General features: G+C 42.2%; 1 protein-coding gene across 1 annotated transcript in view; it reads right to left on the bottom strand.

Annotated features, from left to right (window-relative positions):
- Positions 1–212: 212 nt before the first annotated feature.
- The window catches only part of GB1 (GTP-binding protein 1), a 26,570-nt gene continuing 4,357 nt past the window's right edge, over positions 213–22,425 (bottom strand). Inside the window, exons 3-7 of the mRNA XM_088889337.1 lie at positions 5,873–6,013; positions 1,519–1,627; positions 1,311–1,372; positions 887–990; positions 213–677 (exon numbers count right to left, since the gene is read on the bottom strand). Of these exons, the coding sequence (XP_088745463.1) occupies positions 569–677; positions 887–990; positions 1,311–1,372; positions 1,519–1,627; positions 5,873–6,013 (525 nt within the window). The 3' untranslated portion in view covers positions 213–568. The remainder of the gene's footprint in view (positions 678–886; positions 991–1,310; positions 1,373–1,518; positions 1,628–5,872; positions 6,014–22,425) is intronic.

The raw sequence follows: 22,425 nt of genomic DNA, 5'->3' as shown, positions 1-22,425 counted from the left end.
TTTTCTCCTAGATAGGAAAGTTACTTACCCACCTAAGAAATGCGTATCACTTAAAATAAATTTTCCCTGATCCCCACATAATCTCATAAAAGAACATAGGTTTATTGGTCAACGGGAATCAAAATCCCATTGACCAACTTTCCCCCATCTCAAAATCCAAAAAATAACGCTTCCAAAGTACACCCAGACTTTGATGCCAATTTATGGTTTAACTGAATGGAGACATTTAAATAGCTATTTTGAAAATTAAATCTGTATTTTGATATACATAACATAAATGAAAATTCTATGGTCACAATATATCCAGAATTTCTGGGCGGCAGAAAAGTTTCAATTTTAGTGGATTGGAGGAGGCTAAACCTATTTGATTTAACCAGTCCCAATTACCAAGCAGAAACAGAGCAATCACGCTTGTATAGATCTATGAGGCTTTGGTTTATCCAATCCTAAGCAGAAACAGAGCAATCACGCTTGTATAGATCTACGAAGCTTTGGTTTACCCAATCCTAAGCAGAAACAGAGCAATCACGCTTGAATAGATCTATGAGGCTTTGGTTTTTACCCAATCCTAAGCAGAAACCGGCCCAGTAACATCTGCACGAACTCCTAACATTTCTGTTCTCTTACTTCTCTCCATGACTTCAATTAGCCAGTCTACGCCTTCCTTTATCCCCCTCCTGCAACCAAGAGAATATTTTCATTTTTAAGCAAAGTAGAAAATGGTTTTATTGCAGGTACAAGGAAAACCAAGTTGAAACCACTTCGAACTCTTCAAATTTATTTATTGAAAAGAGAAGTTCACTTTCAAAACTAAAAGTAGCGTCTTGGGACTCTGCTCTAGGGAGCACTATGGTAAGCCAAGGTGTTATATATGCTTTTAACTCACCCATCATGTGCAGAAACAGCTTCAAACATGTAAGGTCTTTCATCCAACTCCTTGAGATCCAAATACCTTGCAAGTTCTGCTGCTGACACAGCACCAGCAAGATCCTGCCATCAAAAGATAATTCAGCGAAGCTCCAACAACAATAACAGCATTTTTTTTTTTTGAAAGATGGTAAACAGTAACAACAAGAACAGGTATAAAAGATATAAAGAGGAAACTATCAATATATTTTTAGGCAAATCATTTTGTCATGCAATCAAGGTTGATGATTTGCTATAGACCAAAAAATTAATAAATAAATAAACACCATGCATTCTATTCTGTAAAATGCCTAAAGTTATGATATCAATCTCCGGTAGTATCTGCTTGCTAGTAAAATGTGAATTTTGTTGCATTCCTTTGCTATGCAATAAGGAGATCTCACCTGCTTATTTGCTAGTATCAAAAGAGGTGCCCCTTGTAAATCTTCATGCCTTAGTAGCTTTTCTGGTAAAATTAGAGGCATTAGTGAATTGCCAAAAAAAAGAGAGAAAAGAGGAATTAGTGCAACCATAGGGTTTCTTCAAGAAAAAAAGAAATGCTTCACTTTATAGGGAATCTCCCATGAAATTAGGTACATGAAAGTCACTAACCTAATGCAGATTTTGAATCTTCAAAACGTGTAGGGCAAGCAGCATCAATAACATAAATTACAGCATGTGCCTCTTCATAATATTTCTCCCAAATTGTTCGAAGGCCAGCCTATAAAATGCGTACACCACAACATAACATAAAAAATCCCACACAGCAATAGTTAATTAAATCAGGTGTCAACCAATTCCAGTGAAGGTTAAGGTGCTCTGAAATTCTTAGATGCTTATTAGAAAACAGCTTAATCTTGCAGAAAACTAATTGCACAGTGAAAGAACTGTTGTTGACACAAAAGAGTTGCCAATGCACTCCCAAATTAGACACAATATTGAACAAAAGACCCATGCCATAAAACAAATGGGCACATTTAAGCCCATGATAGATAACCTAGTTTTGTCATGAAGATCTGAGTTTCATCTTACCTTTTCACAGATAGCTTTCTCCTTTGTTTCAGCTAAAGATCAAATCAAATGACATAAAAAAAGATCAAGCTTAGTTACTTGTATGTTAATCACCATTTTTATGGCTTATTAGTTCAATGAGCATTAAACAGAATGGAATGGCTAGGGGTATGGGCAGACCAAAAAGGACTTGGGTCAAAGTTGTAAGAAATTATTTAAACGTGTTCATAAATTAACAATGGATATGGCATTAAACATGATGGAATGGAGAAACAGGATTCATGTAGCTAATCCCATATAGTTGGATAAGATATAAGATGATGAGGACGACTTAGTTCAGTCAGCATCATTTTATAGCTCATGCGGTAGAATTGTATTTTGAACTATGCAACCTGAAACAGGATAACTCTCCAATCATGCGGTAGAACTTAGTTAAGGTCAAGGGCCACTACCCGATGATTTTATTTGTTGGTAACAGTACTTTAATGATTATAGTAAAGATGAGAGGTAATTAAAGATGCCAAACATCCCCAATATAGGTAAACCAAAGTCACCCACCTTTACAGCTCGAGGGCCATTATCCAATGATGATCCCAGATATCCAAGGTCTTGGGAAGGGTGGACTGGATAAGGACCTAAACTTTTTTTTGGGGGCGCACAAACAGCTATTGCCATCAGTTAAGGTTGACTGGTTGACACATTAAGGAAAAATAATTTGATAACACTTCTGAGAAAGGTTAACTGAGATTTTATTAAGAGTTAACTGAGAAAAATTAACAAAGTACAAGGCCTTGGGTGGCAGAAACAGAATTACACAGGCAGAGAAACATCAGAAAACATAATATTTCTATGGGCTCCAGATTTGGCTAAGCTGTCAGCTACTGTATTTAGTTCCCTTGGAATCCAAACCAACTTCACATTCAGAGAATTCAGAATATCTCTAGCTTCAGTTAGCAGATGAGCAAGCCTCCAAGGTCCTCCAGTCTTCTGCCTTAACCAGTTTATCGTATTAGCTGAATCACCTTCGATGGATAAAGAGTTTGACGTAACGGAGACCTGTGAGGGCAGGTAAGATCTCTGCCTTGGTAGCATCTGCTCTCCCAATCGGTCCACTGAAAGCCCAAAAGATGCTCCCCCCACACCCACGGATTACTCCTCCAATTCCTGCTTGACCTGTGGATCCTTGGGCACAAAAGATAGGTAACATGGCTAGAATTTGGGTGAAGAAAATTGAAAAATCCCATATTGGTGGGAATATCCTTCACCAAAAAATAGGTAACATGGCTAGAATTTTGGAAACAATGTATTGAAAGTTACATGTTATACAAAACAGTAAAAGAAAACATCAATGCATTCTTTAAGCGGCCATATCACTATAAACTAGTGAAACACAAGGGATGTAGACCAACAAAACCTATATGACTTGAATTGGTGTAACAACTAATATGTTATATTGTTATTTATCTTCTTATCCTATTATGTTTCAATTTATCTATCCTTTTCTTGTTCAATATAATACTTTACCTTTTTCAAAAACAAAACCCAAAAAACTCAAACGAAAAATGAGCTCAAGATTTGAAACTGAGAATTGGCATCAGAGTGCACTGTAAACTGGTGAAACACAATATAAATAGACAAATGAGACCATTATGATTTTGGGGTGTAACATGTTACTGATTATACTATTTTTTGAGTTAGTATGAAAAACTAGATATCAAATGCTAATATGATTTTTAAGCTAAGAGAATGTAAAAATTGAAATTAGGCCACAATAATTATTATGCATAAATTTAAGATGTTAAGAGAAATGTCAAATTTCTTAAAGTACCCCTATGTTTTAGGAAATTGGCTAACTCTACCCCTACTGTTTACGTATTGTCTTAAACTCTTAAAGTACCCTTAAGTTTTCTGACAATTGACTAAATCCTCCTTGCCGTTAGTGTCTGTTAATGGAAAAGACTATTTTACCTATCATTCTTCTTTAAACTTTCAAAATGAAACATTTGAATAAACTTGTCGTTAACAGAAATGCAAGCACCAAACCTACTGCCACATACCCCTGATGATCATCTCTTCAATTTCTTTTTAGTTTTATGCTGGTTTTGGAGGCATTCATGTGGTGAGATGCATCTGGGGAGACTGCCTTAGTTGCCATATTGCCTCAGATGACCTCACTATCGGGCTTGAACTGGCATAACATTAAGATATTATCCTTGACCTGAAACTACTAACCTTATTTTCAACTGTGCCCCCAGCCAGGCAAAATCAGTGAGAGGGGAGACTGGGAGAGGGCAGAGTGACATGGTTCAGGCGGTATCCTCTTTGAAGGCAGCCATGGGCTAGAGTCATGAAAAGCAGGTAGGGACAGTTTGCTAACGGTTGGGTTTATAGCCTCCACACTAACAGAGTGCGCTCCCAGTCCCTTTGAAAGGTATTTCAACCATACACCCTCTTTTTATTATACACTGTAGATAGGCAATAGACACCGTATTAGGTTATTGATTGATCTTTGGTGGCCCAACAGGCCCCTATCCATGTCCTTCCCCTGTCTTTTTAGACTTTTTGATATGCCACTGCTTCTATTCTTATTCCTCATTCTGCCCCCCCCCCGCCCCCTTCCTTTCTTGGAATCTTCATTGACATAAACCCCTACATGTGACCGGAGCCCAAGACATTTTGAGACTCCTCTCTTCCCTTAGAGAGGTTTATCTCTCTCCACATCATTTGGACCATAGAAGCTAGACAGTTAAGGCTTCAGGCAAGTTCTTGGCAAGCTCTTTTTATAAGGTTCTAAGCTCAGAAATGCATGCCCAACTTTTCCAAATGAAGATACACTGCTGCTCCGAGTAAAGTTTGTTTTTTTTTTTTTTTATTTGGGAAGCCAATCAGGGAAAATTAACACAGTTGAGTTCAAATAAAAGGGAAATGATAAACCTCACTGATGCCAAGCTGAAATTTCTTTTGGAGTTTGTTGAATTATAGTTTGAAAAAAGAATAGTGGAGTGCAAAATCGACCAAATTAACAGACACTAATGGCAGGGGAGTATTTAGTCAATTGTCAGAAAACTTAGGGTTACTTTAGTCAATATGTAAACAGTAGGGGTGGAGTTAATCAATTTCCTAAAACTTCGGGGTACTTTAAGAAATTTGCCATAAAAGAAAATAGTCAGAGTCAAGCAATAACCATAAAAATAAGAGGAAAATGGGCTCAAAGAATTGACAACGAAAAAGAATAGGCTACATGTTTTGGGTGTAGAAAATTTGAAATGTTGTTGTTTTGTTGATGTTCCATTACACATCAAGTCATCAATACATAATTCAACAAGTATAATTCGGCTGAAATATTTAGTAATATAGCAGGATTCTTACATATAGGTTCTGTTTCATTACCCAAGAAATGGAAAAGTTCCATATTATATTGGGAAAAGTGATTATTTCTTAAACTCATAAGAAAACCTATATGTCATACATTATTCATTTGGTCAGTTATAAGTCAGTGATCAACCTTTTTTATTAATTGTGAGAAATATAAGTGTGCAAACATGAGGAAAAGCATGCTTGCACAGATATTAATATATGAACAAGAAAAGAAAAGTGGAGTAAAAACATAATAATGACCACAAAGGATTCATAATTTCATCAGTTCCATCATTATTGTCATTCAACAGGATCACATGACATTGATCAAAGAAAACAGGATCACATGACAAATTAAAAAATTTGCTCTTAATTCTAATTTCATCTCTCAAGCGGTCAAACCACATTCATTAAGTTAAATGCAACACTAATATTTTCAAACAGGAATAATGGTGGAGAGTTGCTAAAAATTTGAACAGAGTCTTGTTGGACTACCATAATAGATATTACCACTATGATACAAGAAACAACACAACCTAGAAATAATGCTGGGATGTGACAAATATGTGATGGTTGGATAAGGAATAATTTCACATACTTGACCTCCCAAGTCCCAGAAGACAAGTTTTGTATTTGATGCTTCAATACGACCTATGTTGAGGCCAACAGTTGGAACTATTCGATCTGGGGGAAGTCCTTCCAAGTTTAAGTACAATGCCTTCAACTTCTCTAGCAAAGTCTGCAAATCCATAAATAGCAGAGTCCATGTGAAGTTTCAGTTAATGTATTTGATAGGGGATAGAAAAATGATGTGGCAAAGGGACCAAAGAAAAAGAACAACAAAAAATAATAAAAAAAGGATGAGAAAGTTGAAGAAAATAAACTACAAATACACAAATATTTCTGTGTATGAAAAACGCTCAAGTGTTGGATGAAATTTTGAGAATGTCAAGATTTTGTTTAGATTTTGAGCAGTGTCGAGAATTTCATTGTTTCAAAATTTCAACCAAGGCCTATTCAAAATTTCTAGTATTTCCATCATTCCATGAAGTCCTGAGAATTATTTGAATAGTTCATTTATTTTGTTTCAATTTCCAAATTGATGTCAAAATTACATTTTTAGAATTTTGGTGTAGAGGGTATAACTTATTAGACTACATTTTCATCAAACAGATATTATTTCTTTAATTTTCTGATGCATCTATAAGGGCAATGAATAGAACTCTAAAAATACCAAATTGTACATGTTTGTTGTTGAGTTGGTCCGGTTTGTTTTTATTTAGTTAGGAAGTTGTTGGGCTTTAGGCCCATTAGTTTTTGTTTTTTTAAGTTGAGACTGTTCAGCTTTTAGTAGCTGCCCTACTAAGGGCATCCTTGTAATATCTCATCTTTTTAAGTATAAATATAATGAGAGGGGGGCGGCTAGGGTTGATTTAACAATCCTGGTTGACTTCCTACTCTCTTATTCTTCTCCTTTCTTCTCTACTGCTGAAATCTTCATCTTCCCCCCCCCCCCCCCTTTCCTTCACAAGAAACTCGACTAAATTTGCAATTATGATCTCTACTTGGTATCAGAGTAGGCCGAAGGTTCCTTGAAGTTGTTCTCTCATGCAGCCCTAGATCGGTCGACTGCATGGTGATTTAAGAGGCTGATCGAAGCTCTCAGGTAAGCCCAGTTTTTGGATTTTTTTGGTGGATCTGTGTGCCCTGTAGCTGGTCTAGGGTTTCTCATCAAAATCAAGAAAATCTGGAGAAAGGGGAAGAGTCTTGTTTCTGTTGGACTCTTCAATTTTGACCTAGGAAGTGGTGCCCTAATTTTTTAGGGTTCCTTGGAGTTTTTTGTAAAGGGCGATTCAAGTCCTACCTGATTTGGAGGCTTTTAGAGAGGGCGGCTGCCTCTTCTCTCTCTTCTCCCGTTCCACTGAAAAAGAATCTTTTGTAGAAAGAAAGTCTAGGACACCAGAAAGGTGTTGTTGGTTCCAAACGGTGTTTTGTTTGATCTTATTGCAAATTTCAGTTATTCTCTTTACATTTTTTGAGAAGCATGGAGGGCCACGGAGTTGAAAATAAGCCCGGGAGTGAAATGAGACCAGTGGGAGGAGGTGCTGGAGACTAGTAGAAGATCAAGACTGTAATCAGTCTTGAATCCTAATAGGTTTTAGGTTTACAAAATAGAAGAAAAGTGAGAGAAAGAAGAGAGAATAGAAGAGGAACAGAAGAACACAAGTGGTTGAAAGGAGGAACAAATTCTAACCGATCTGCCGCCGCCACTTTCTTATTATTTATAGGTTATGTTTAGTACACAATGGAAAGGACACATCTGCCCTTAATACTTACATAATAAATAAAGTAAATAAAGCTAAAATAAATAACAACTGAATTAACAAACTGACTCAAACTGACACTACTATAACTGAAACAAATAACTACACATGCTGTCCTACGAACACAGTGGGGACCACTGCAGTGGGGCCCACATCAGTGTTCTCTACACTCCCCATCAAATTGGGAGTAGATATCTATCATTCCCAATTTGGATAGGTCTGTCTCTAACTTCTTCCTTGGTACAGCCTTGGTGAGGATATCCACGAGCTGTATATTAGATGTGATGTACGGAAGACACTTCTTGTGATGTGACCCTTTCTCGCACAAAATGTCGATCAACTTCGATGTGTTTAGTTCTGTCATGCTGCACTGGGTTGTGGGCTATATTAATAGCTGCCTGATTATCACAATACAACATTAAGGGCTTTTCATAGTCAATACCCAACTCAAGTAGTGACCTCAGCCATAAGATTTCAGCCACTCCATTAGCCATTGACCTATATTCCGCTTCAGCACTGGAGCGGGAAACAACACTCTACTTCTTACTCCTCCAAGAGACAAGGTTACCTCCCACAAGGGCACAATATCCAGAGGTAGACCTTCTGTCATCAACACTCCCAACCCAATCGGAATCTGTATAGACTTCCACCCTCATGTGATTATTGTTCTTGAGCAGTATACCTCTACCCGGGCATCTCTTCAAGTATGCTAATATTCTCTTTGCCGCAAGAAGATGAGAAGTTCTAGGGGAGTGCATGTACTGGCTAACAACACTAACTACATAGCTGATATCCGGCCGAGTGAGGCAGAGATATAGGAGCTTTCCAACCAACCGTTGGAACATAACTTTGTTTTCAAGAGGCTCCCCGCCCTCTTCACTAATCTTGTGATTTTGTTCGATGGGTGTATCAGCTGGCTTAACCCCCAACTTTCCAGTTTCCGCCAACAGATCTAGAACATATTTTCTCTGAGAGATAAAAATCCCCTGCTTTGATCTAGCAACCTCAATACCCAAAAAGTACCGTAGTGCACCAAGATCTTTCACCTCAAACTCTTGATGAAGGAGCTGTTTGAGGGACTCAATCTCATGATTGTCATTTCCTGTCACCACAATATCATCAACATATACTGCAAGTAGTGTCAGAGAGGACTCCACCCTCTTGATGAATAGTGTATGATCTGACTGAGCCTGTACATAACCAAACTTACCAAGGGCTAATTTGAACCTATCAAACCAGGCTCTAGGTGACTGCTTCAAACCATACAATGCCTTGTTTAGTCGGCAAACCTTCTTACCAGTCTCAGTATCATAGAATCCAGGAGGCAACTGCATGTAAACCTCTTCCTGTAAATCTCCATTCAGAAAGACATTTTTAACATCCATCTGAAACAAGGGCCAAGAATGATTTGCTGCAAGGGATAACAGAACTCGGATGGTGGTCATCTTGGCTACTGGGGCAAAGGTCTCCAAGTAGTCTATACCATAAGTCTGAGTGAACCCCTTTGCAACCAGCCGGGCTTTGTACCTTTCAATAGAGCCATCAGCATTATGCTTCATAGTGAACACCCATCTGCATCCCACCGGTTTCTTTCCTTTTGGTGGGTCAACTAGTGCCCAAGTATTATTCTTCAACAGGGCATCCATTTCAACTTGCATTGCATCTTTCCATTCTAGAACTGATAAGGCTTCTTGCACTGTTCTTGGAATAGGGACATCGGCAATGGAAGTAAGATAGGACCGGTAAGATGGAGACAGACGATCATAGGATAAGAACTGTGAGATGCTGTGAGCTGTAGAAGTGGTGCAATGTCGTTTCCCTTTGCGAATGGCAATAGGGAGATCAAGGTCATCCACAAGAGAGGAAGTGGCAACAGTGAGGGGTATCTCAGTAGGCTCTGGATCTGGAGCCGCAGAAGGAACTGGAGCTGGTCGGGATTGCCGATGACTGGGATCAACCTGCCTGCATCGCCTGTGATAGACTCTCAACTCCGGCTCCCTTTGACCACCCTCACCACTACAACCTTCATCATCCAGTGGAATAGGTAAAGGAACAGCCCCACTCAAAACAGCCCCACCTCTACCAGCCCCACTTCCACTCTCACTGCTCTCCCCCTGAGGAAAGAAACTCAAAACGGCCCCACTTCCACTCTCACTGCTCTCCCCCTGATGAAAAACCCTAGGATAATAGGGTGTCTCCTCAAAGAAGGTGACATCCATGGAGACAAACCGTTTCCCTGAAACCGGATCATAGCAGCAATAACCCTTTTGAGTTTGTGCATAACCAAGGAAAATGCATTTGGAGGCCTTAGGTTCAAACTTGGAATGATGAGGCCCGAGAAGCTGAACAAAACAGGTACAACCAAAGGTTTTAAGGGGAACAATGAACAACTCCTCGTCTAGGTATAGAAGGGAAAAGGGGGTTCTCATATCAAGAACCCGGGAAGGAACTCGATTAATGAGATAAACTGCCGTGAGGATAGCATCACCCCAGAAGCGAATAGGTACATTGGAGGTAAACATAATGCTTTTAGCCACCTCCAAGATATGCCTATTCTTCCTTTGAGTAACGCCGTTCTGCTGTGGTGTATAAGGGCAAGTGCTCTGGTGAATAACTCCATGGCTAAGAAGGTAGGAGGTCAATGACTGAGCAAAGTATTCCTTTGCATTATCAGATCTAAGGACTTTGATTTTGGTCCCAAACTGAGTGAAAACCATATGATGGAAGTTTTGGGTCAGAGCAGGAACCTCATCCCGAGAGCACATAAGATAGACCCAAGAAAACTGGGTATGGTCATCAACAAACAGTAGAAAATATCTGTACCCACCCATCGAAGAGATATGATATGGCCCCCAAACATCAGTAAGCACAATATCAAAAGAGGAATTACTCCTTTTATTACTTAAAGAATAAGAGGTTCTACAATGTTTGGCAAACTCACAACTCTCACACCTCAACTTTGATAACTCAACAGACTCAAATAAAGCAGGAAACAGACTTTTCAAAGACTTAAAAGACAAATGACCTAATCGGTTATGCCAAAGCATAACCGAATTCACAGACTGGGAAACAAAAGACTTCTTATCCACTAACTCCTCCCAACGAGAACTCTCTCCAAGCAGATAGATCCCATTCGTCTCACGGCCAGTCCCAATCACCTTCCTCATCTCCAAATCTTGAAAAACACATCGGTCAGGGAAAAAGGTTACTGAACAGTTCATGTGTTTGGTAATACTACTAACTGAAAGCAGGTTAGTATCAAGTTTAGGAACATGCAAGACAGAAGATAAAGAGATAGTATCCAACAGCTTGATGTCCCCCTTGCCTGAAATGGGAACAAGAGAGCCATCAGCAATGGACACTCTATCTCGGCCAGAGGACAAGTGATAAGAAGTGAACAAAGATGGCAAGCTAGTCATATGGTCAGATGCACTTGAATCTATTACCCAGCAATGGTCAGTATTACTTGGAGCTGAAGCATGGTAAGCTGAGGCTCAAGTACCTGAATGTGCAAATGCAGATGTGGCAGGAGCTGATGGTGACTGAGATGGTTGAGCTGAACTCCCAACTTCCTTTTCCAACTGTACGAGGGCAGCCCGAACAGCAGCTAAAGTCTCTAGGGATGTGCCTGATGAGGATGCTGAATCAGTGTTCACGGCCACATGAGCATTACCCTTCTTATTTCTTAGTTTTGCTGGGACCAAGTGAGGATGTAGCTTCCAACAAGTATCTTTTGTGTGCTTAGGTTTCTTGCAATGTTCACATACCAGATCCCGTTTATCTTCCTTCTTCCGGTCCCTTTCTGAGTCACCCCCTGGCTTAGGTTTAATAGCTGTCAAGGCCAGGAAAGAGGGCTGAGGCTGCATCATGACTTTCCCCCTAGTCTCTTCACTATGCACCAGAGAGTATGCTTGAGAAAGGGTCACACTATCTCTTGTCAATATCTGTTGTCGCACAATGTCATAATCTGAATTCAAACCAGCCAGAAACTCAAATACCCTATTCGTCTCGACTTGCTTTCTGTGAGTCTGTGCATCTTTGGGACTCTCCCACTCAAGGGTCTCTAGATGGTCAATCTCATGCCACAAGGATTTCAAGGTAGAGAAGTAGACAGAAATTGGCTTCTCTCATTGTTTAAGGCTGTTCGCCTCACACTTCAGTTCATAGGCTCTGGCAACATTAAGGGGTTGGGAATAGGTTTCTTTCACAACATCCCATATCTCTTTGGCTGTCTTTGCCCACAAGAAATTTCAACTAATATGTGGCTGCATAGAATTACACAACCATGCCATAACCAAATAGTTCTCTTGAACCCACTTGGTGTATGTTGGGTCCTCCTTGGAAGGTTCTTTCACATCTCCCAAGAGGTAACCCAGTTTTCCCCTTCCTCCAATAGCCATCATGGCTGATTGAGCCCACTCCAAGTAATTTGACCCATCAAATCTCATAATTGTAATCTGAAACCCGGTTTCAGATACACCACCAAAACTGTTGTTTCCAAAACTACTTTCTCCCTGACCCTTAAACTCCATCTTTGATCAAGAATCAGTGGCTACAAACTGTTAGAGCCACTACTGCTGTACCAGGAAACAGAGTAAAACAAGCAGGTCTGAAATCTGATATGAAACTAACACAAAACTGATCTGAAATCTGATCTGATCCGAAATCTGATCTGAAAACAATCGCCTATCACAGTATATGCAAGAAATCAACTCAAATCTGATATGAAATCAATCGGCATGCACAGTACCAAGCAGCCTGTCAATCTGAGATGCTATTTTCTGAAATCACTACTGTGGGGCCCACTACTGCGAGAGCAAAATTAGGGTTTCAACTGTAGGTCTGAAATAAGTGCGCAATTGCACTCTTCAAACAGTCCGCACAAGTGGGACTTATCGTAGGGCAATATGAAACCCTAAAAACTAATCACCTCTGAGAGGGGGGGTTCGGCCCAACAGTCAAACCCTAGAAACGAACTTAAACACAGTTCGGCAAGTCAAACCCTAGAAACAAACTGGAACACAGTTCGGCCCCTCCTAGACAGGTTTAACCTATCTCGACTGATTGCAGTCTCTGAAACTCAATAAAAAAAACTTACTTATGTACTTTCGGTTTACTGTCTTCTAGGGTTACCTGAACCCTAACCTTCGCTGCTTCTTCCTGATTACCAACTCTCTACAAGCCACGGAAAGTCTTCAACTGCTGCGAACCTCTTCTAGTAATCTCCAAGATTCAGCCACCGAATACTTCTTCAAAGCTTCCAGCCCTAGCTAGTTCTCATGTGTCGGCTGGACTAGACACACATGAGAAGCCCTAGATAGGCTCTGATACCAAGTAGAAGATCAAGACTGTAATCAGTCTTGAATCCTAATAGGTTTTAGGTTTACAAAATAGAAGAAAAGTGAGAGAAAGAAGAGAGAATAGAAGAGGAACAGGAGAACACAAGTGGTTGAAAGGAGGAACAGATTCTAACCGATCTGCCGCCGCCACTTTCTTATTATTTATAGGTTATGTTTAGTACAAAATGGAAAGGACACATCTGCCCTTAGTACTTAATAAATAAAGTAAATAAAGCTGAAATAAATAACAACTGAATTAACAAACTGACTCAAACTGACACTACTATAACTGAAACAAATAACTACACATGCTGTCCTACGAACACAGTGGGGACCACTGCAATGGGGCCCACATCAGTGTTCTCTACAAGACTCTTTCGGGGCTGAAACCATTACTACAATTAGGTTGGATGGTGCAAATTACTTAGAATGGTCACAATCTGCAAAGATGGCCATTGGTGCTCTTGGGAAATTAGGGTATATCACTGGTGAAGAGGTGAAACCCGAAACTAGCAACTCCCGGTGGGTATAGGAGAATTATATGGTGATGACTTGGTTGTGTAATTCCATGTTGCCACATATAAGTAAAATTTTTTTATGGGCAAATACAACTAAGGAAATATGGGATGGAGTTGCAGAAACCTATTCACAGAGGGAGAATGTTGCTAGGGCTTATCAATTGAGAAATCAGATTATTGCTACAAGGCAAGGTGATAGATCTGTTGCAGCCTATTTTTCAGTCCTTAAAACCCTATGGTAGGAGATTGACCATTTAGAGATATTTGCTTGGGAAACCACTAAGGGTGCAACTACCTATCAGAAACATCTAGAGAAGTATAGGGTGTTTGAATTCCTTGCTGGCCTTAATCCTGAGTATGATATTGCATGACAACACCTTCTTTCCAGGGACAGTGTTACTCTCTCCCAAGCATATGCCTTTGTGTCAGGGGAAGAGTGCAGGAGAGATGTGATGATGAAAAACCTTATTTCTGATCAGTCTGCCATGGTAAGTGCTGTGAAACCTAAACAAAGTGGCAGTGACATCAAGAAGGAAGATAAAAGAGATCTGATTTGTGACTACTGTAAGAAGCCTAAACATACAAGAGATATTTCTGATCAGTCTGCCATGGTAAGTGTTGTGAAACCTAAACAAAGTGACAGTGACATCAAGAAGGAAGATAAAAGAGATATGATTTGTGACTACTGTAAGAAGCCTAAACATACAAGAGATACTTGCTGGAAGCTTCACCCACATCTTGTGCCGACTAAATTGAAAAATATGAAGGGAAATGCGCACATGGCAGTTACTGGTGACATTCCGGCCCCTCCTACTACAGCTGCTCTGGAGTTTGTTGCAGCTGCTGCAGTAAGGGCCGAACTTGAGAGGTATGGGCTACTTCTGAACCAGCGGGATACAGCCAATTCCAGTTCAGCCGCAAGCGGACAACAAGGTACAGGTGGCACTGGTGGAGTCCACTCTACTTCCTTTGCTCACACAGGTAGTTAACACGTCACTGCAAATTATGTTTCCACTTCAGGTAAGGAAGGGCCTCCTTGGATTATAGATTCTGGAGCCTTAGAGCACATGACCTAGAGCTCTACTATTTTTTCAACTTACTAGCTCTGTTCTGGCAGAGATAGGGTCTCCACAGCTGATGGATCCCATGTTCCTATTGCTGGGAAGGGATCTGTCAAGATTAGTGATTCTATTTCTCTACCCTTTGTCCTTCATGTTCCCAGATTGAGCACTAATTTGTTATATGTTAGTAGTTTGACTAAGACCTGAACTGCTCAGTAAATTTTTCTCCTGGTCGTTGTATTTTGCAGGATTTGGATTCAAAGAGGACGATTAGGAGTGGTCGTGAAGTGAATGGAATCTACCTCTTGGATGTACTTCCTTCTCATCAGAGTCATCATGTCAGCAGGGATAGTGAGTCAGGGTCCGTGAGTCAAATTATGCTTTGGCATAATCGTTTGGGTCATTTATCGTTTTCTTCTTTGAGTTTTTTGTTTCCAAAACTTTTTGAATCTGTTAGTTTGTCAAGTCTAGAGTGTGAAGGTTTTCAACTTGGAAAGCATTGTAGACATTCATTTAAACCTAGTAATAAAAGATGTTCTTCTTCTTTTGATGTTATTCATTCGGATGTGTGGGGCCCTTACCATGTTCCTTCTATGGGAGGCTATCACTATTTTCTCTTATTTGTGGATGATTTCTCACGATACTCTTGGATTTACCTTATGAGATCCTGCGATGAGGTACCATCCTTGGTGAGGCAATTTCATCAGATGGTACTAACACAGTTTGGAACAAGAACAAAGGTGTTCAGATCTAACAATGCCAGGGAGTATTTTGAAAGACACCTTGCCTCATATCTGTTAAAATATGGTGTTGTCCATCAAGAGTTGTTGCCCCTACAGTCCACAGCAGAATGGTGTTGCAGAAAGGAAGAACAAACACATTGTTGAGACTGCAAGAAGCATGATGATCACATCTACAATTCCAGTTCGGTTTTGGGGTGATGCAATTCTCACAGCAGTATATCTGATTAACAGGGTGCCCTCTCGTATACTTGGATTCAACACCCCATTCAGTCTTCTTTTTCCCCAGGGGGAGATGTTTCATATTCCTCTCAGGGTGTTTGGGTGTGTCTGCTTTGCACATATCCTTGGTCCTCACCGCTCGAAACTTGATCCCAAGGCAAAGAAGTGTGTCTTTCTGGGAGCCGGTATGTTACCATGGATGTCACCTTTTTTGAATCCACGTACTTCTTCTCAAAGAATCCTTCTCAGGGGGAGCATTTTGGGGAAGTGAGTCAACAATCTATTCCTCTCCCAGTTCCAGTCCCTGTGTCTACTCCTATGCTTGACCACCACCCTGTGGCATCTACCTTGCCACCTCCTTTGCGTTCTGCTTCTCAGCATTACTTACGACAGAGACTTCACAAGGAGGTTGATTCCACTACAGCAGAACTCACATCACTTCCTATCGATTCCTTGGAGACTCCAGATTCGGCTGCCATGGATTCAGGTATTCCTCTTGATCCCACTACTGCTTCAGTTCCCATTGATCCTACTAACTCTGTTACAGATAACCTTGATCTCCCTATTGCTCTCAAAAAAGGGAAGAGAAAGTGTATTGCTCATTGTATTTCACAATACTTATCCTACAGTGGACTTTCTCCTTCCTACCGTGCTTTTCTCTCCTGTCTTGATTCAGTGTCTATACCCAAGGGTGTTAGTAAGGCTCTCTCCAAACCTGAGTGGAAGACAACTATGCAGGAAGAGATGGCAGCTTTGATTAAGAATCAGACATGGGACATTGTGGATCTACCAGAAGGCAAGGAGACAGTTGGATGCAGATGGGTTTACACAGTAAAATATAAGGCAGATGGAAGTATAGAAAGGTACAAGGCAAGACTTGTTGCAAAAGGGTACACACAGACTTATGGCATTGATTACTTAGAGACTTTTGCGCCAGTTGCAAAGATGACCTCTGTTCGGATACTTCTTTCTCTTGCTGCCTCATACTCTTAGCCCGTGTTTCAACTTGATGTGAAGAATGTTTTCCTAAATGGAGATCTGCAAGAAGAAGTGTGTGTATATGGATCTTCCTGCTAGTTTTTACAATGATACTGAAAAGGGAAAGGTATGCAGGCTTAAAAAGTCACTTTATGGCTTGAAACAATCTCCCAGAGCATGGTTTGACAGATTCACACAGGCCTTGTGTTGAGACCCAAACACCCTCTCCAGAACCCACTAGGGGAGTGGAGCAGGCCACCACCTATCAGCCATTCACAAGAATACAAAGGAGACAGGCGGCAGAGCCCCATAATTAGTTACACTCAGAGTTGGTTACTCTGCCACCTGAAGATATTCCACCCATGTTATCTGCCAGAGTTAGTTATCTAGAAATCAGAGGACATTCCCTCTGATATTACACCTGTAGGCCAGTTATATAAGGCCATCATCATATAATGAAAGTAATGAATGATTTTCCCTTAATTTTCTCCTCCCTGAGTCCAGTTTATTCCTTCCCTCCCTTCTCTCTTTTCTCTCCATCTTCTGTTTCAGGAGGTCAAGCCTACCTCAAAGAGGTTTCCGAGGTGAGCGGAAACTCACCAAGTTGGTATCAGAGCAAGGTTGCAGACCAACTATGCCGCAGACAAGATCCTCTACCATGGAAGATAGAGTCGACCAACTTGAGATTGGGTTCCACCAGGTACTAAACGAACTCAGGGATCTCAAGGTGGTCATCTCTAACCTCGCCTCCTAACAACAATCCGGCGAGACCAGTCATCCAACAGGGGCCAACGCCTCTGTTTCTGGTAGCCAGGGAACTGGAGGTTACCCCGCCGGAAAGGTTACTAAAATCAATTTTCCCAACTATTCCGGTGGAGATCCCGTTCCTTGGATTTTAAAAGCAGAGAGATTCTTCGAGTATCATGAAACCCTTGTACACCAGCGCGTCGCCATCGCTTCCATTCACCTAGAAGGAGACGCTATTCTCTGGCTCCAGTGGTGTCGACAAACCCATCATCAGGTAACTTGGGCGGAGTTCACGGAAGCCCTGTGCATCTGTTTTGGGCCGACGGTGTTCGTGTATTACGACGAACTCCTCACTCGACTAAAACAGACCGGGGCAGTAGCAGACTACCAGCTCGAGTTCGAAAGAATGGCGACCAAGGTACATGGATGGCTAGAGAAGGCCTTGGTAGGGTGTTTCGTGGGAGGTCTCAGAGAAGACATCCACCTGGAAGTGAGAGCTCTTCGACTAGCAATAGTCATGGCGGCGGTGGGTATGGCTCGCTTGCAAGAAGAGAAGATTGATAGCATGTGCAGGACTAGCAAGCCATCCTACCCGAATGTGAGGGCTCCCCAGCGGGCCGAACAACAACCCATGAAACAAGTTGGGGATTCTCAGAAGCCCATTTTGCCCAAGCCCACTGTGCCCTTAAAGCGCCTCTCGTGGGCTGAGATGCAGGCCCGACGCGAGAAGGGCCTCTATTACAATTGTGATGACAAGTTTGGACCGGGCCATAAGTGCAAAGTCCAGCGAGTGTTTCTCCTTCAGACAAAGAAAGAACCGGAAGAAAACGTAGAAGACTGTGAACTGATCTCAATTGAACCAAAACCTGTTGGAGCCGAGATCTCCTTACACGCCCTCATGGGCCTCAACCCTCTTCAGTCCATGCGAGTAGAAGGAAGGTTGGTGGAACGATCTGTGATGATCTTGATTGACAGTGGCTTTATCCTGAATTTCATCACTTACCGATTAGCAAGGCAACTAGGTATGTCTATACAACCCACTCCACTCTTTTCAATCTATGTGGCTAATGGAAGTTAGATGTCATGTGATGGTATGTGCAAGAAGGAAAAGATCCTTATACAAGGCCCCACTATTTCGTGGTAGATCTCCACCCATTGGATTTCTCAGGGGCTGATATTATTCTGGGAATTCATTGGTTACGTGGCCTAGGGCCGGCACTGTGTGATTGAGCCAAAATGATAATGGACTTTTATCAGGATGGTCAGACTTTCCATCTACAAGGGGTGCGGCCTCCGAGTCCCCAAGGTGATATTGTAGCTTCCTTGTTACGGGCCTCCAAGGATACTGGACAGCCCTTATTTATGCACTTAGGCATGCAGCCCACAATTCCAACTTTAAACAATCAAGGCTGTGACCAACCCACGAAAGCCCAACACGAGGCACTACGATTGATACTCGATCAGTTTGGTGATGTGTTCAAGGAACCAAACCAATTACCTCCACCCCGGGCCCATGACCACCGGATACCCCTCTTACCAAATTCTAAACCGGCCAATGTGAGGCCATATAGATACCCCTATTTCCAGAAGCTAGAAATTGAGAAGGCGGTAAGAGAGCTAATGAACAAAGGGCATATACAAACCAGCACCAACCCATTTTCATCCCCTGTACTCCTAGTAAAAAAGAAGGATGGTAGTTGGCGGTTTTGTGTAGATTACCGGGCCCTGAATCAGATTACAGTGAAGGACAAGTTCCCGATACCCCTCATTGATGAACTGTTGGACGAGTTAGGAGAAGCACAGGTGTTCTCCAAACTGGACCTGCGATCCGGGTATCATTAGATCCGGGTTCACCAGGCCGACATCCACAAGACCACCTTCCGAACCCATGATGGCCATTATGAGTTTTTGGTTATGCCGTTTGGGCTCACAAACGCCCCCTCCACCTTCCAGGCCCTTATGAATGACATTTTCAGGCCTTTCTTAAGGCAATTTGTTTTAGTATTCTTCGATGACATTCTGGTTTACAGCAAGGGAATATTTTCAGGCCTTTCTTGGGCTCACCAACCCACTCTAAGGGAACATCAGTTACATGCCAAAATGACCAAGTGTTCTTTTGGACAAAAACAGATACAATACTTAGGCCATGTGGTTGCAGCAGGGCAGGTCATGGCAAACCCAGAAAAGATAGATGCCATCCAAAAATGGCCCAAGCCCACTACTGTAAAGGTTCTCAGGGGTTTCCTTGGGCTTACCGGGTATTATAGGCATTTCATTAAGGGGTATGGGCTCATGGTCGCCCCTCTAACGCACCTGTTGAAGAAGTATTCTTTCAGCTGGGCTGATGAGGCCCAACGAGCCTTTGAAGACTTGAAGACAGCAGTTTCGAGCCCTCCAGTTCTTACTCTTCCAGAGTTCACCCAGCCCTTTGAGATTGAGTGTGATGCCTCAGGTGCAGGGGTGGAGGCCGTCCTGATGCAGAAGGGACAGCCCATTGCTTACTTCAGCAAGGCTTTATCAGCCGCCCACCAGAACCAATCCACTTATGTCAAGGAGATGATGGCAGTGGTAATGGCAGTCCAAAAATGGCGTACATATCTATTGGGATGCCAATTTATCATAAAGTTAGACCAACGAAGTCTGAAGTATATAGCGGAACAAAGAGTGCACACCCCGGAGCAACAAAAGTGGCTTAGTAAACTGATGGGCTTCGACTACCGAATAGAGTATAAACCTGGGCCCGCCAACAGGGTAGCTGATGCCTTATCGCGGGTAGAGGGGCTGGCCCAACTAACCTACTCCCAGCCCAGTTTTCCCTTGTTTGAAGCCATAAGGCAAGAAGCAAGGACTGATCCGCAGCTGCAAGACATTAGGGAAAAATTGAGGCAGAACCCTTCCCAGGTTGCAGGGTACCAAATTGTGGGACCAGACCTCTTCTTTAAGAGCCGGTTCGTGATTGCTCCAAATTCCAGCCACAAAACTGAACTATTGAAGTTGTTTCATGATTCCTCTTTGGGAGGACATTCAGGAGTGCTAAGGACTCTAAAGAGGCTCAGCAGCCACTACCATTGGGTAGGTATGCGCAAGGACGTGTTACACTATGTATCTGAATGCCAGACCTGTCAACAGCAGAAATACTCCTCACAGTCTCCCACGGGCCTCCTACAGCCCCTCAAGATTCCAGAGCAAGTATGGGAAGACCTCTCCATGGACTTCATCACCAGACTTCCCCGTTCTTTAGAGAAGGAAGTTATCATGGTAGTAGTTGACCGTCTCACCAAGTATAGCCATTTTTCTGCCCTGCCTCACCCTTACACCGTAGCAACAATGGCTGACATCTTCATACAGGACGTCGCAAAATTGCATGGGACACCAAGATCCATTGTCTTGGACCGTGACCCTGCCTTCCTAAGTTCATTCTGGAAGGAATACTTCCGATTGCAAGGAACCCAACTGCACCCATCCACAAGTTACCACCCCCAGACGGATGGACAGACTGAAGTTCTTAATTGGTGCTTAGAAGCCTACCTAAGGTGCTTCATAGGGGAGAAGCCCAAACAGTGGGCTCATTGGCTTCCATGGGCAGAATACTGGTACAACACAACTTATCAGTCAGCAGTAGGAATGACACCCTTCAAGGCTCTATATGGCAGAGAACCTCCTCCCATATTACCTTATGAATTTGGGTCGGCTAAGATGGCAAAAGTAGAGACTCGCCTACTGGCAAGAGATGAGATCCTTAGACTGCTCAAGGCCAACTTGACTAAAGCCCAGCAAAAGATGAAGGCCTACTATGACTCTCACCACCGCCCACTAGAGTTTCAGGTAGGTGATTTTGTCTACTTTAAACTCCAACCTTACTACCAGGTCTCAGTGATGAGACGGGCTTGGCACAAGCTAGCTCCCAGATATTATGGGCCCTATAAGGTGCTGGAGAGAGTGGGCCTTGTTGCTTATAGATTGGACCTCCCTACTACCTCGAAGCTACACCCGGTGTTTCACATCTCACTTCTCAGAAAAGCTGTGGGGAATCATACCCCTATCTCACCCAACTTACCCCAATTTACAGATGAAGAGGACATTTACACGGAGCCTGTCAAGATTGTGGATTTCCGATGGGTTCGACGAGGAGGGCAGGTTGTGCTAGAAGCCAAGGTTGAATGGGCCGGAATGCCTCCAGAAGAGGCCAAATGGGAACCTTATCTAAGGCTGAATGAGAGGTTTCCCAACCTAGACCTTGAGGGCAAGGTCAGTGCTAAGGGGGGAGGAACTGTTGAGACCCAAACACCCCCTCCAGAACCCACTAGGGGAGTGGAGCAGGCCATCACCTATCAGCCATTCACAAGAAGACAGAGGAGACAGGCGGCAGAGCCCCAGAATTAGTTACACTCAGAGTTGGTTACTCTGCCACCTGAAGATAATCCACCCATGTTATCTGCTAGAGTTAGTTATCCAGAAATCAGAGGATATTCCCTCTGATATTACACCTGTAGGCCAGCTATATAAGGCCATCATCATATAATGAAAGTAATGAATGATTCTTCCTTAATTTTCTTCTTCCTGAGTCCAGTTTATTCCTTCCCTCCCTTCTCTCTTTTCTCGACATCTTCTGTTTCAGGAGGTCAAGCCTCCCTCGAAGAGGTTTCCGAGGTGAGCGGAAACTCACCACCTTGATTGCTTTTAGCTACACTCAAACTCAATCCGATCACACCTTGTTTGTGAAGCGAAGGGGATCTTTGGTGTCAGTCCTAATTGTTTATGTGGATGATATTGTTGTCACCGGGAATGATCTGAGTGAGATTGATGGTCTGAAAAAGAACCTACATAAAGAATTTGAAATTAAGGATCTTGGAGAACTGAGATACTTCTTAGGCATTCAAGTTGCAAGATCAAAACATGGAATTTTTATCTCACAAATGAAGTATGTCTTGGATCTTCTTCAAGAGACAGGGAAGCTTTGAACAAAGGCAATCAACACCCCTATTGATCAAAACCATAAAATCAATGCATCAGAAGGTGAACCAATAAAGGACATTGGGAGATATCAGAGACTTGTGAGTCAGGTGCTATACTTGTGTATGACAAGACCAGACATCTCCTATGTAGTAAGTGTAGTAAGTCAATACATGCATGCTCCACGAGTCCAGCATTGGGAGGCAGTTGACAGAATTCTTGCTTATTTGAAGGGACACCTGGGCAGAGGCAAATTGTTTACTGATCAT

Source organism: Nelumbo nucifera, chromosome 6 (assembly GCF_055504915.1).
Source record: "Nelumbo nucifera cultivar China Antique chromosome 6, China Antique-T2T, whole genome shotgun sequence".
Classification (NCBI taxonomy): domain Eukaryota; kingdom Viridiplantae; phylum Streptophyta; class Magnoliopsida; order Proteales; family Nelumbonaceae; genus Nelumbo; species Nelumbo nucifera.
The sequence above is the reverse complement of the archived record's forward strand: the minus strand, read 5'-3'. Positions and strand labels throughout refer to the sequence as shown.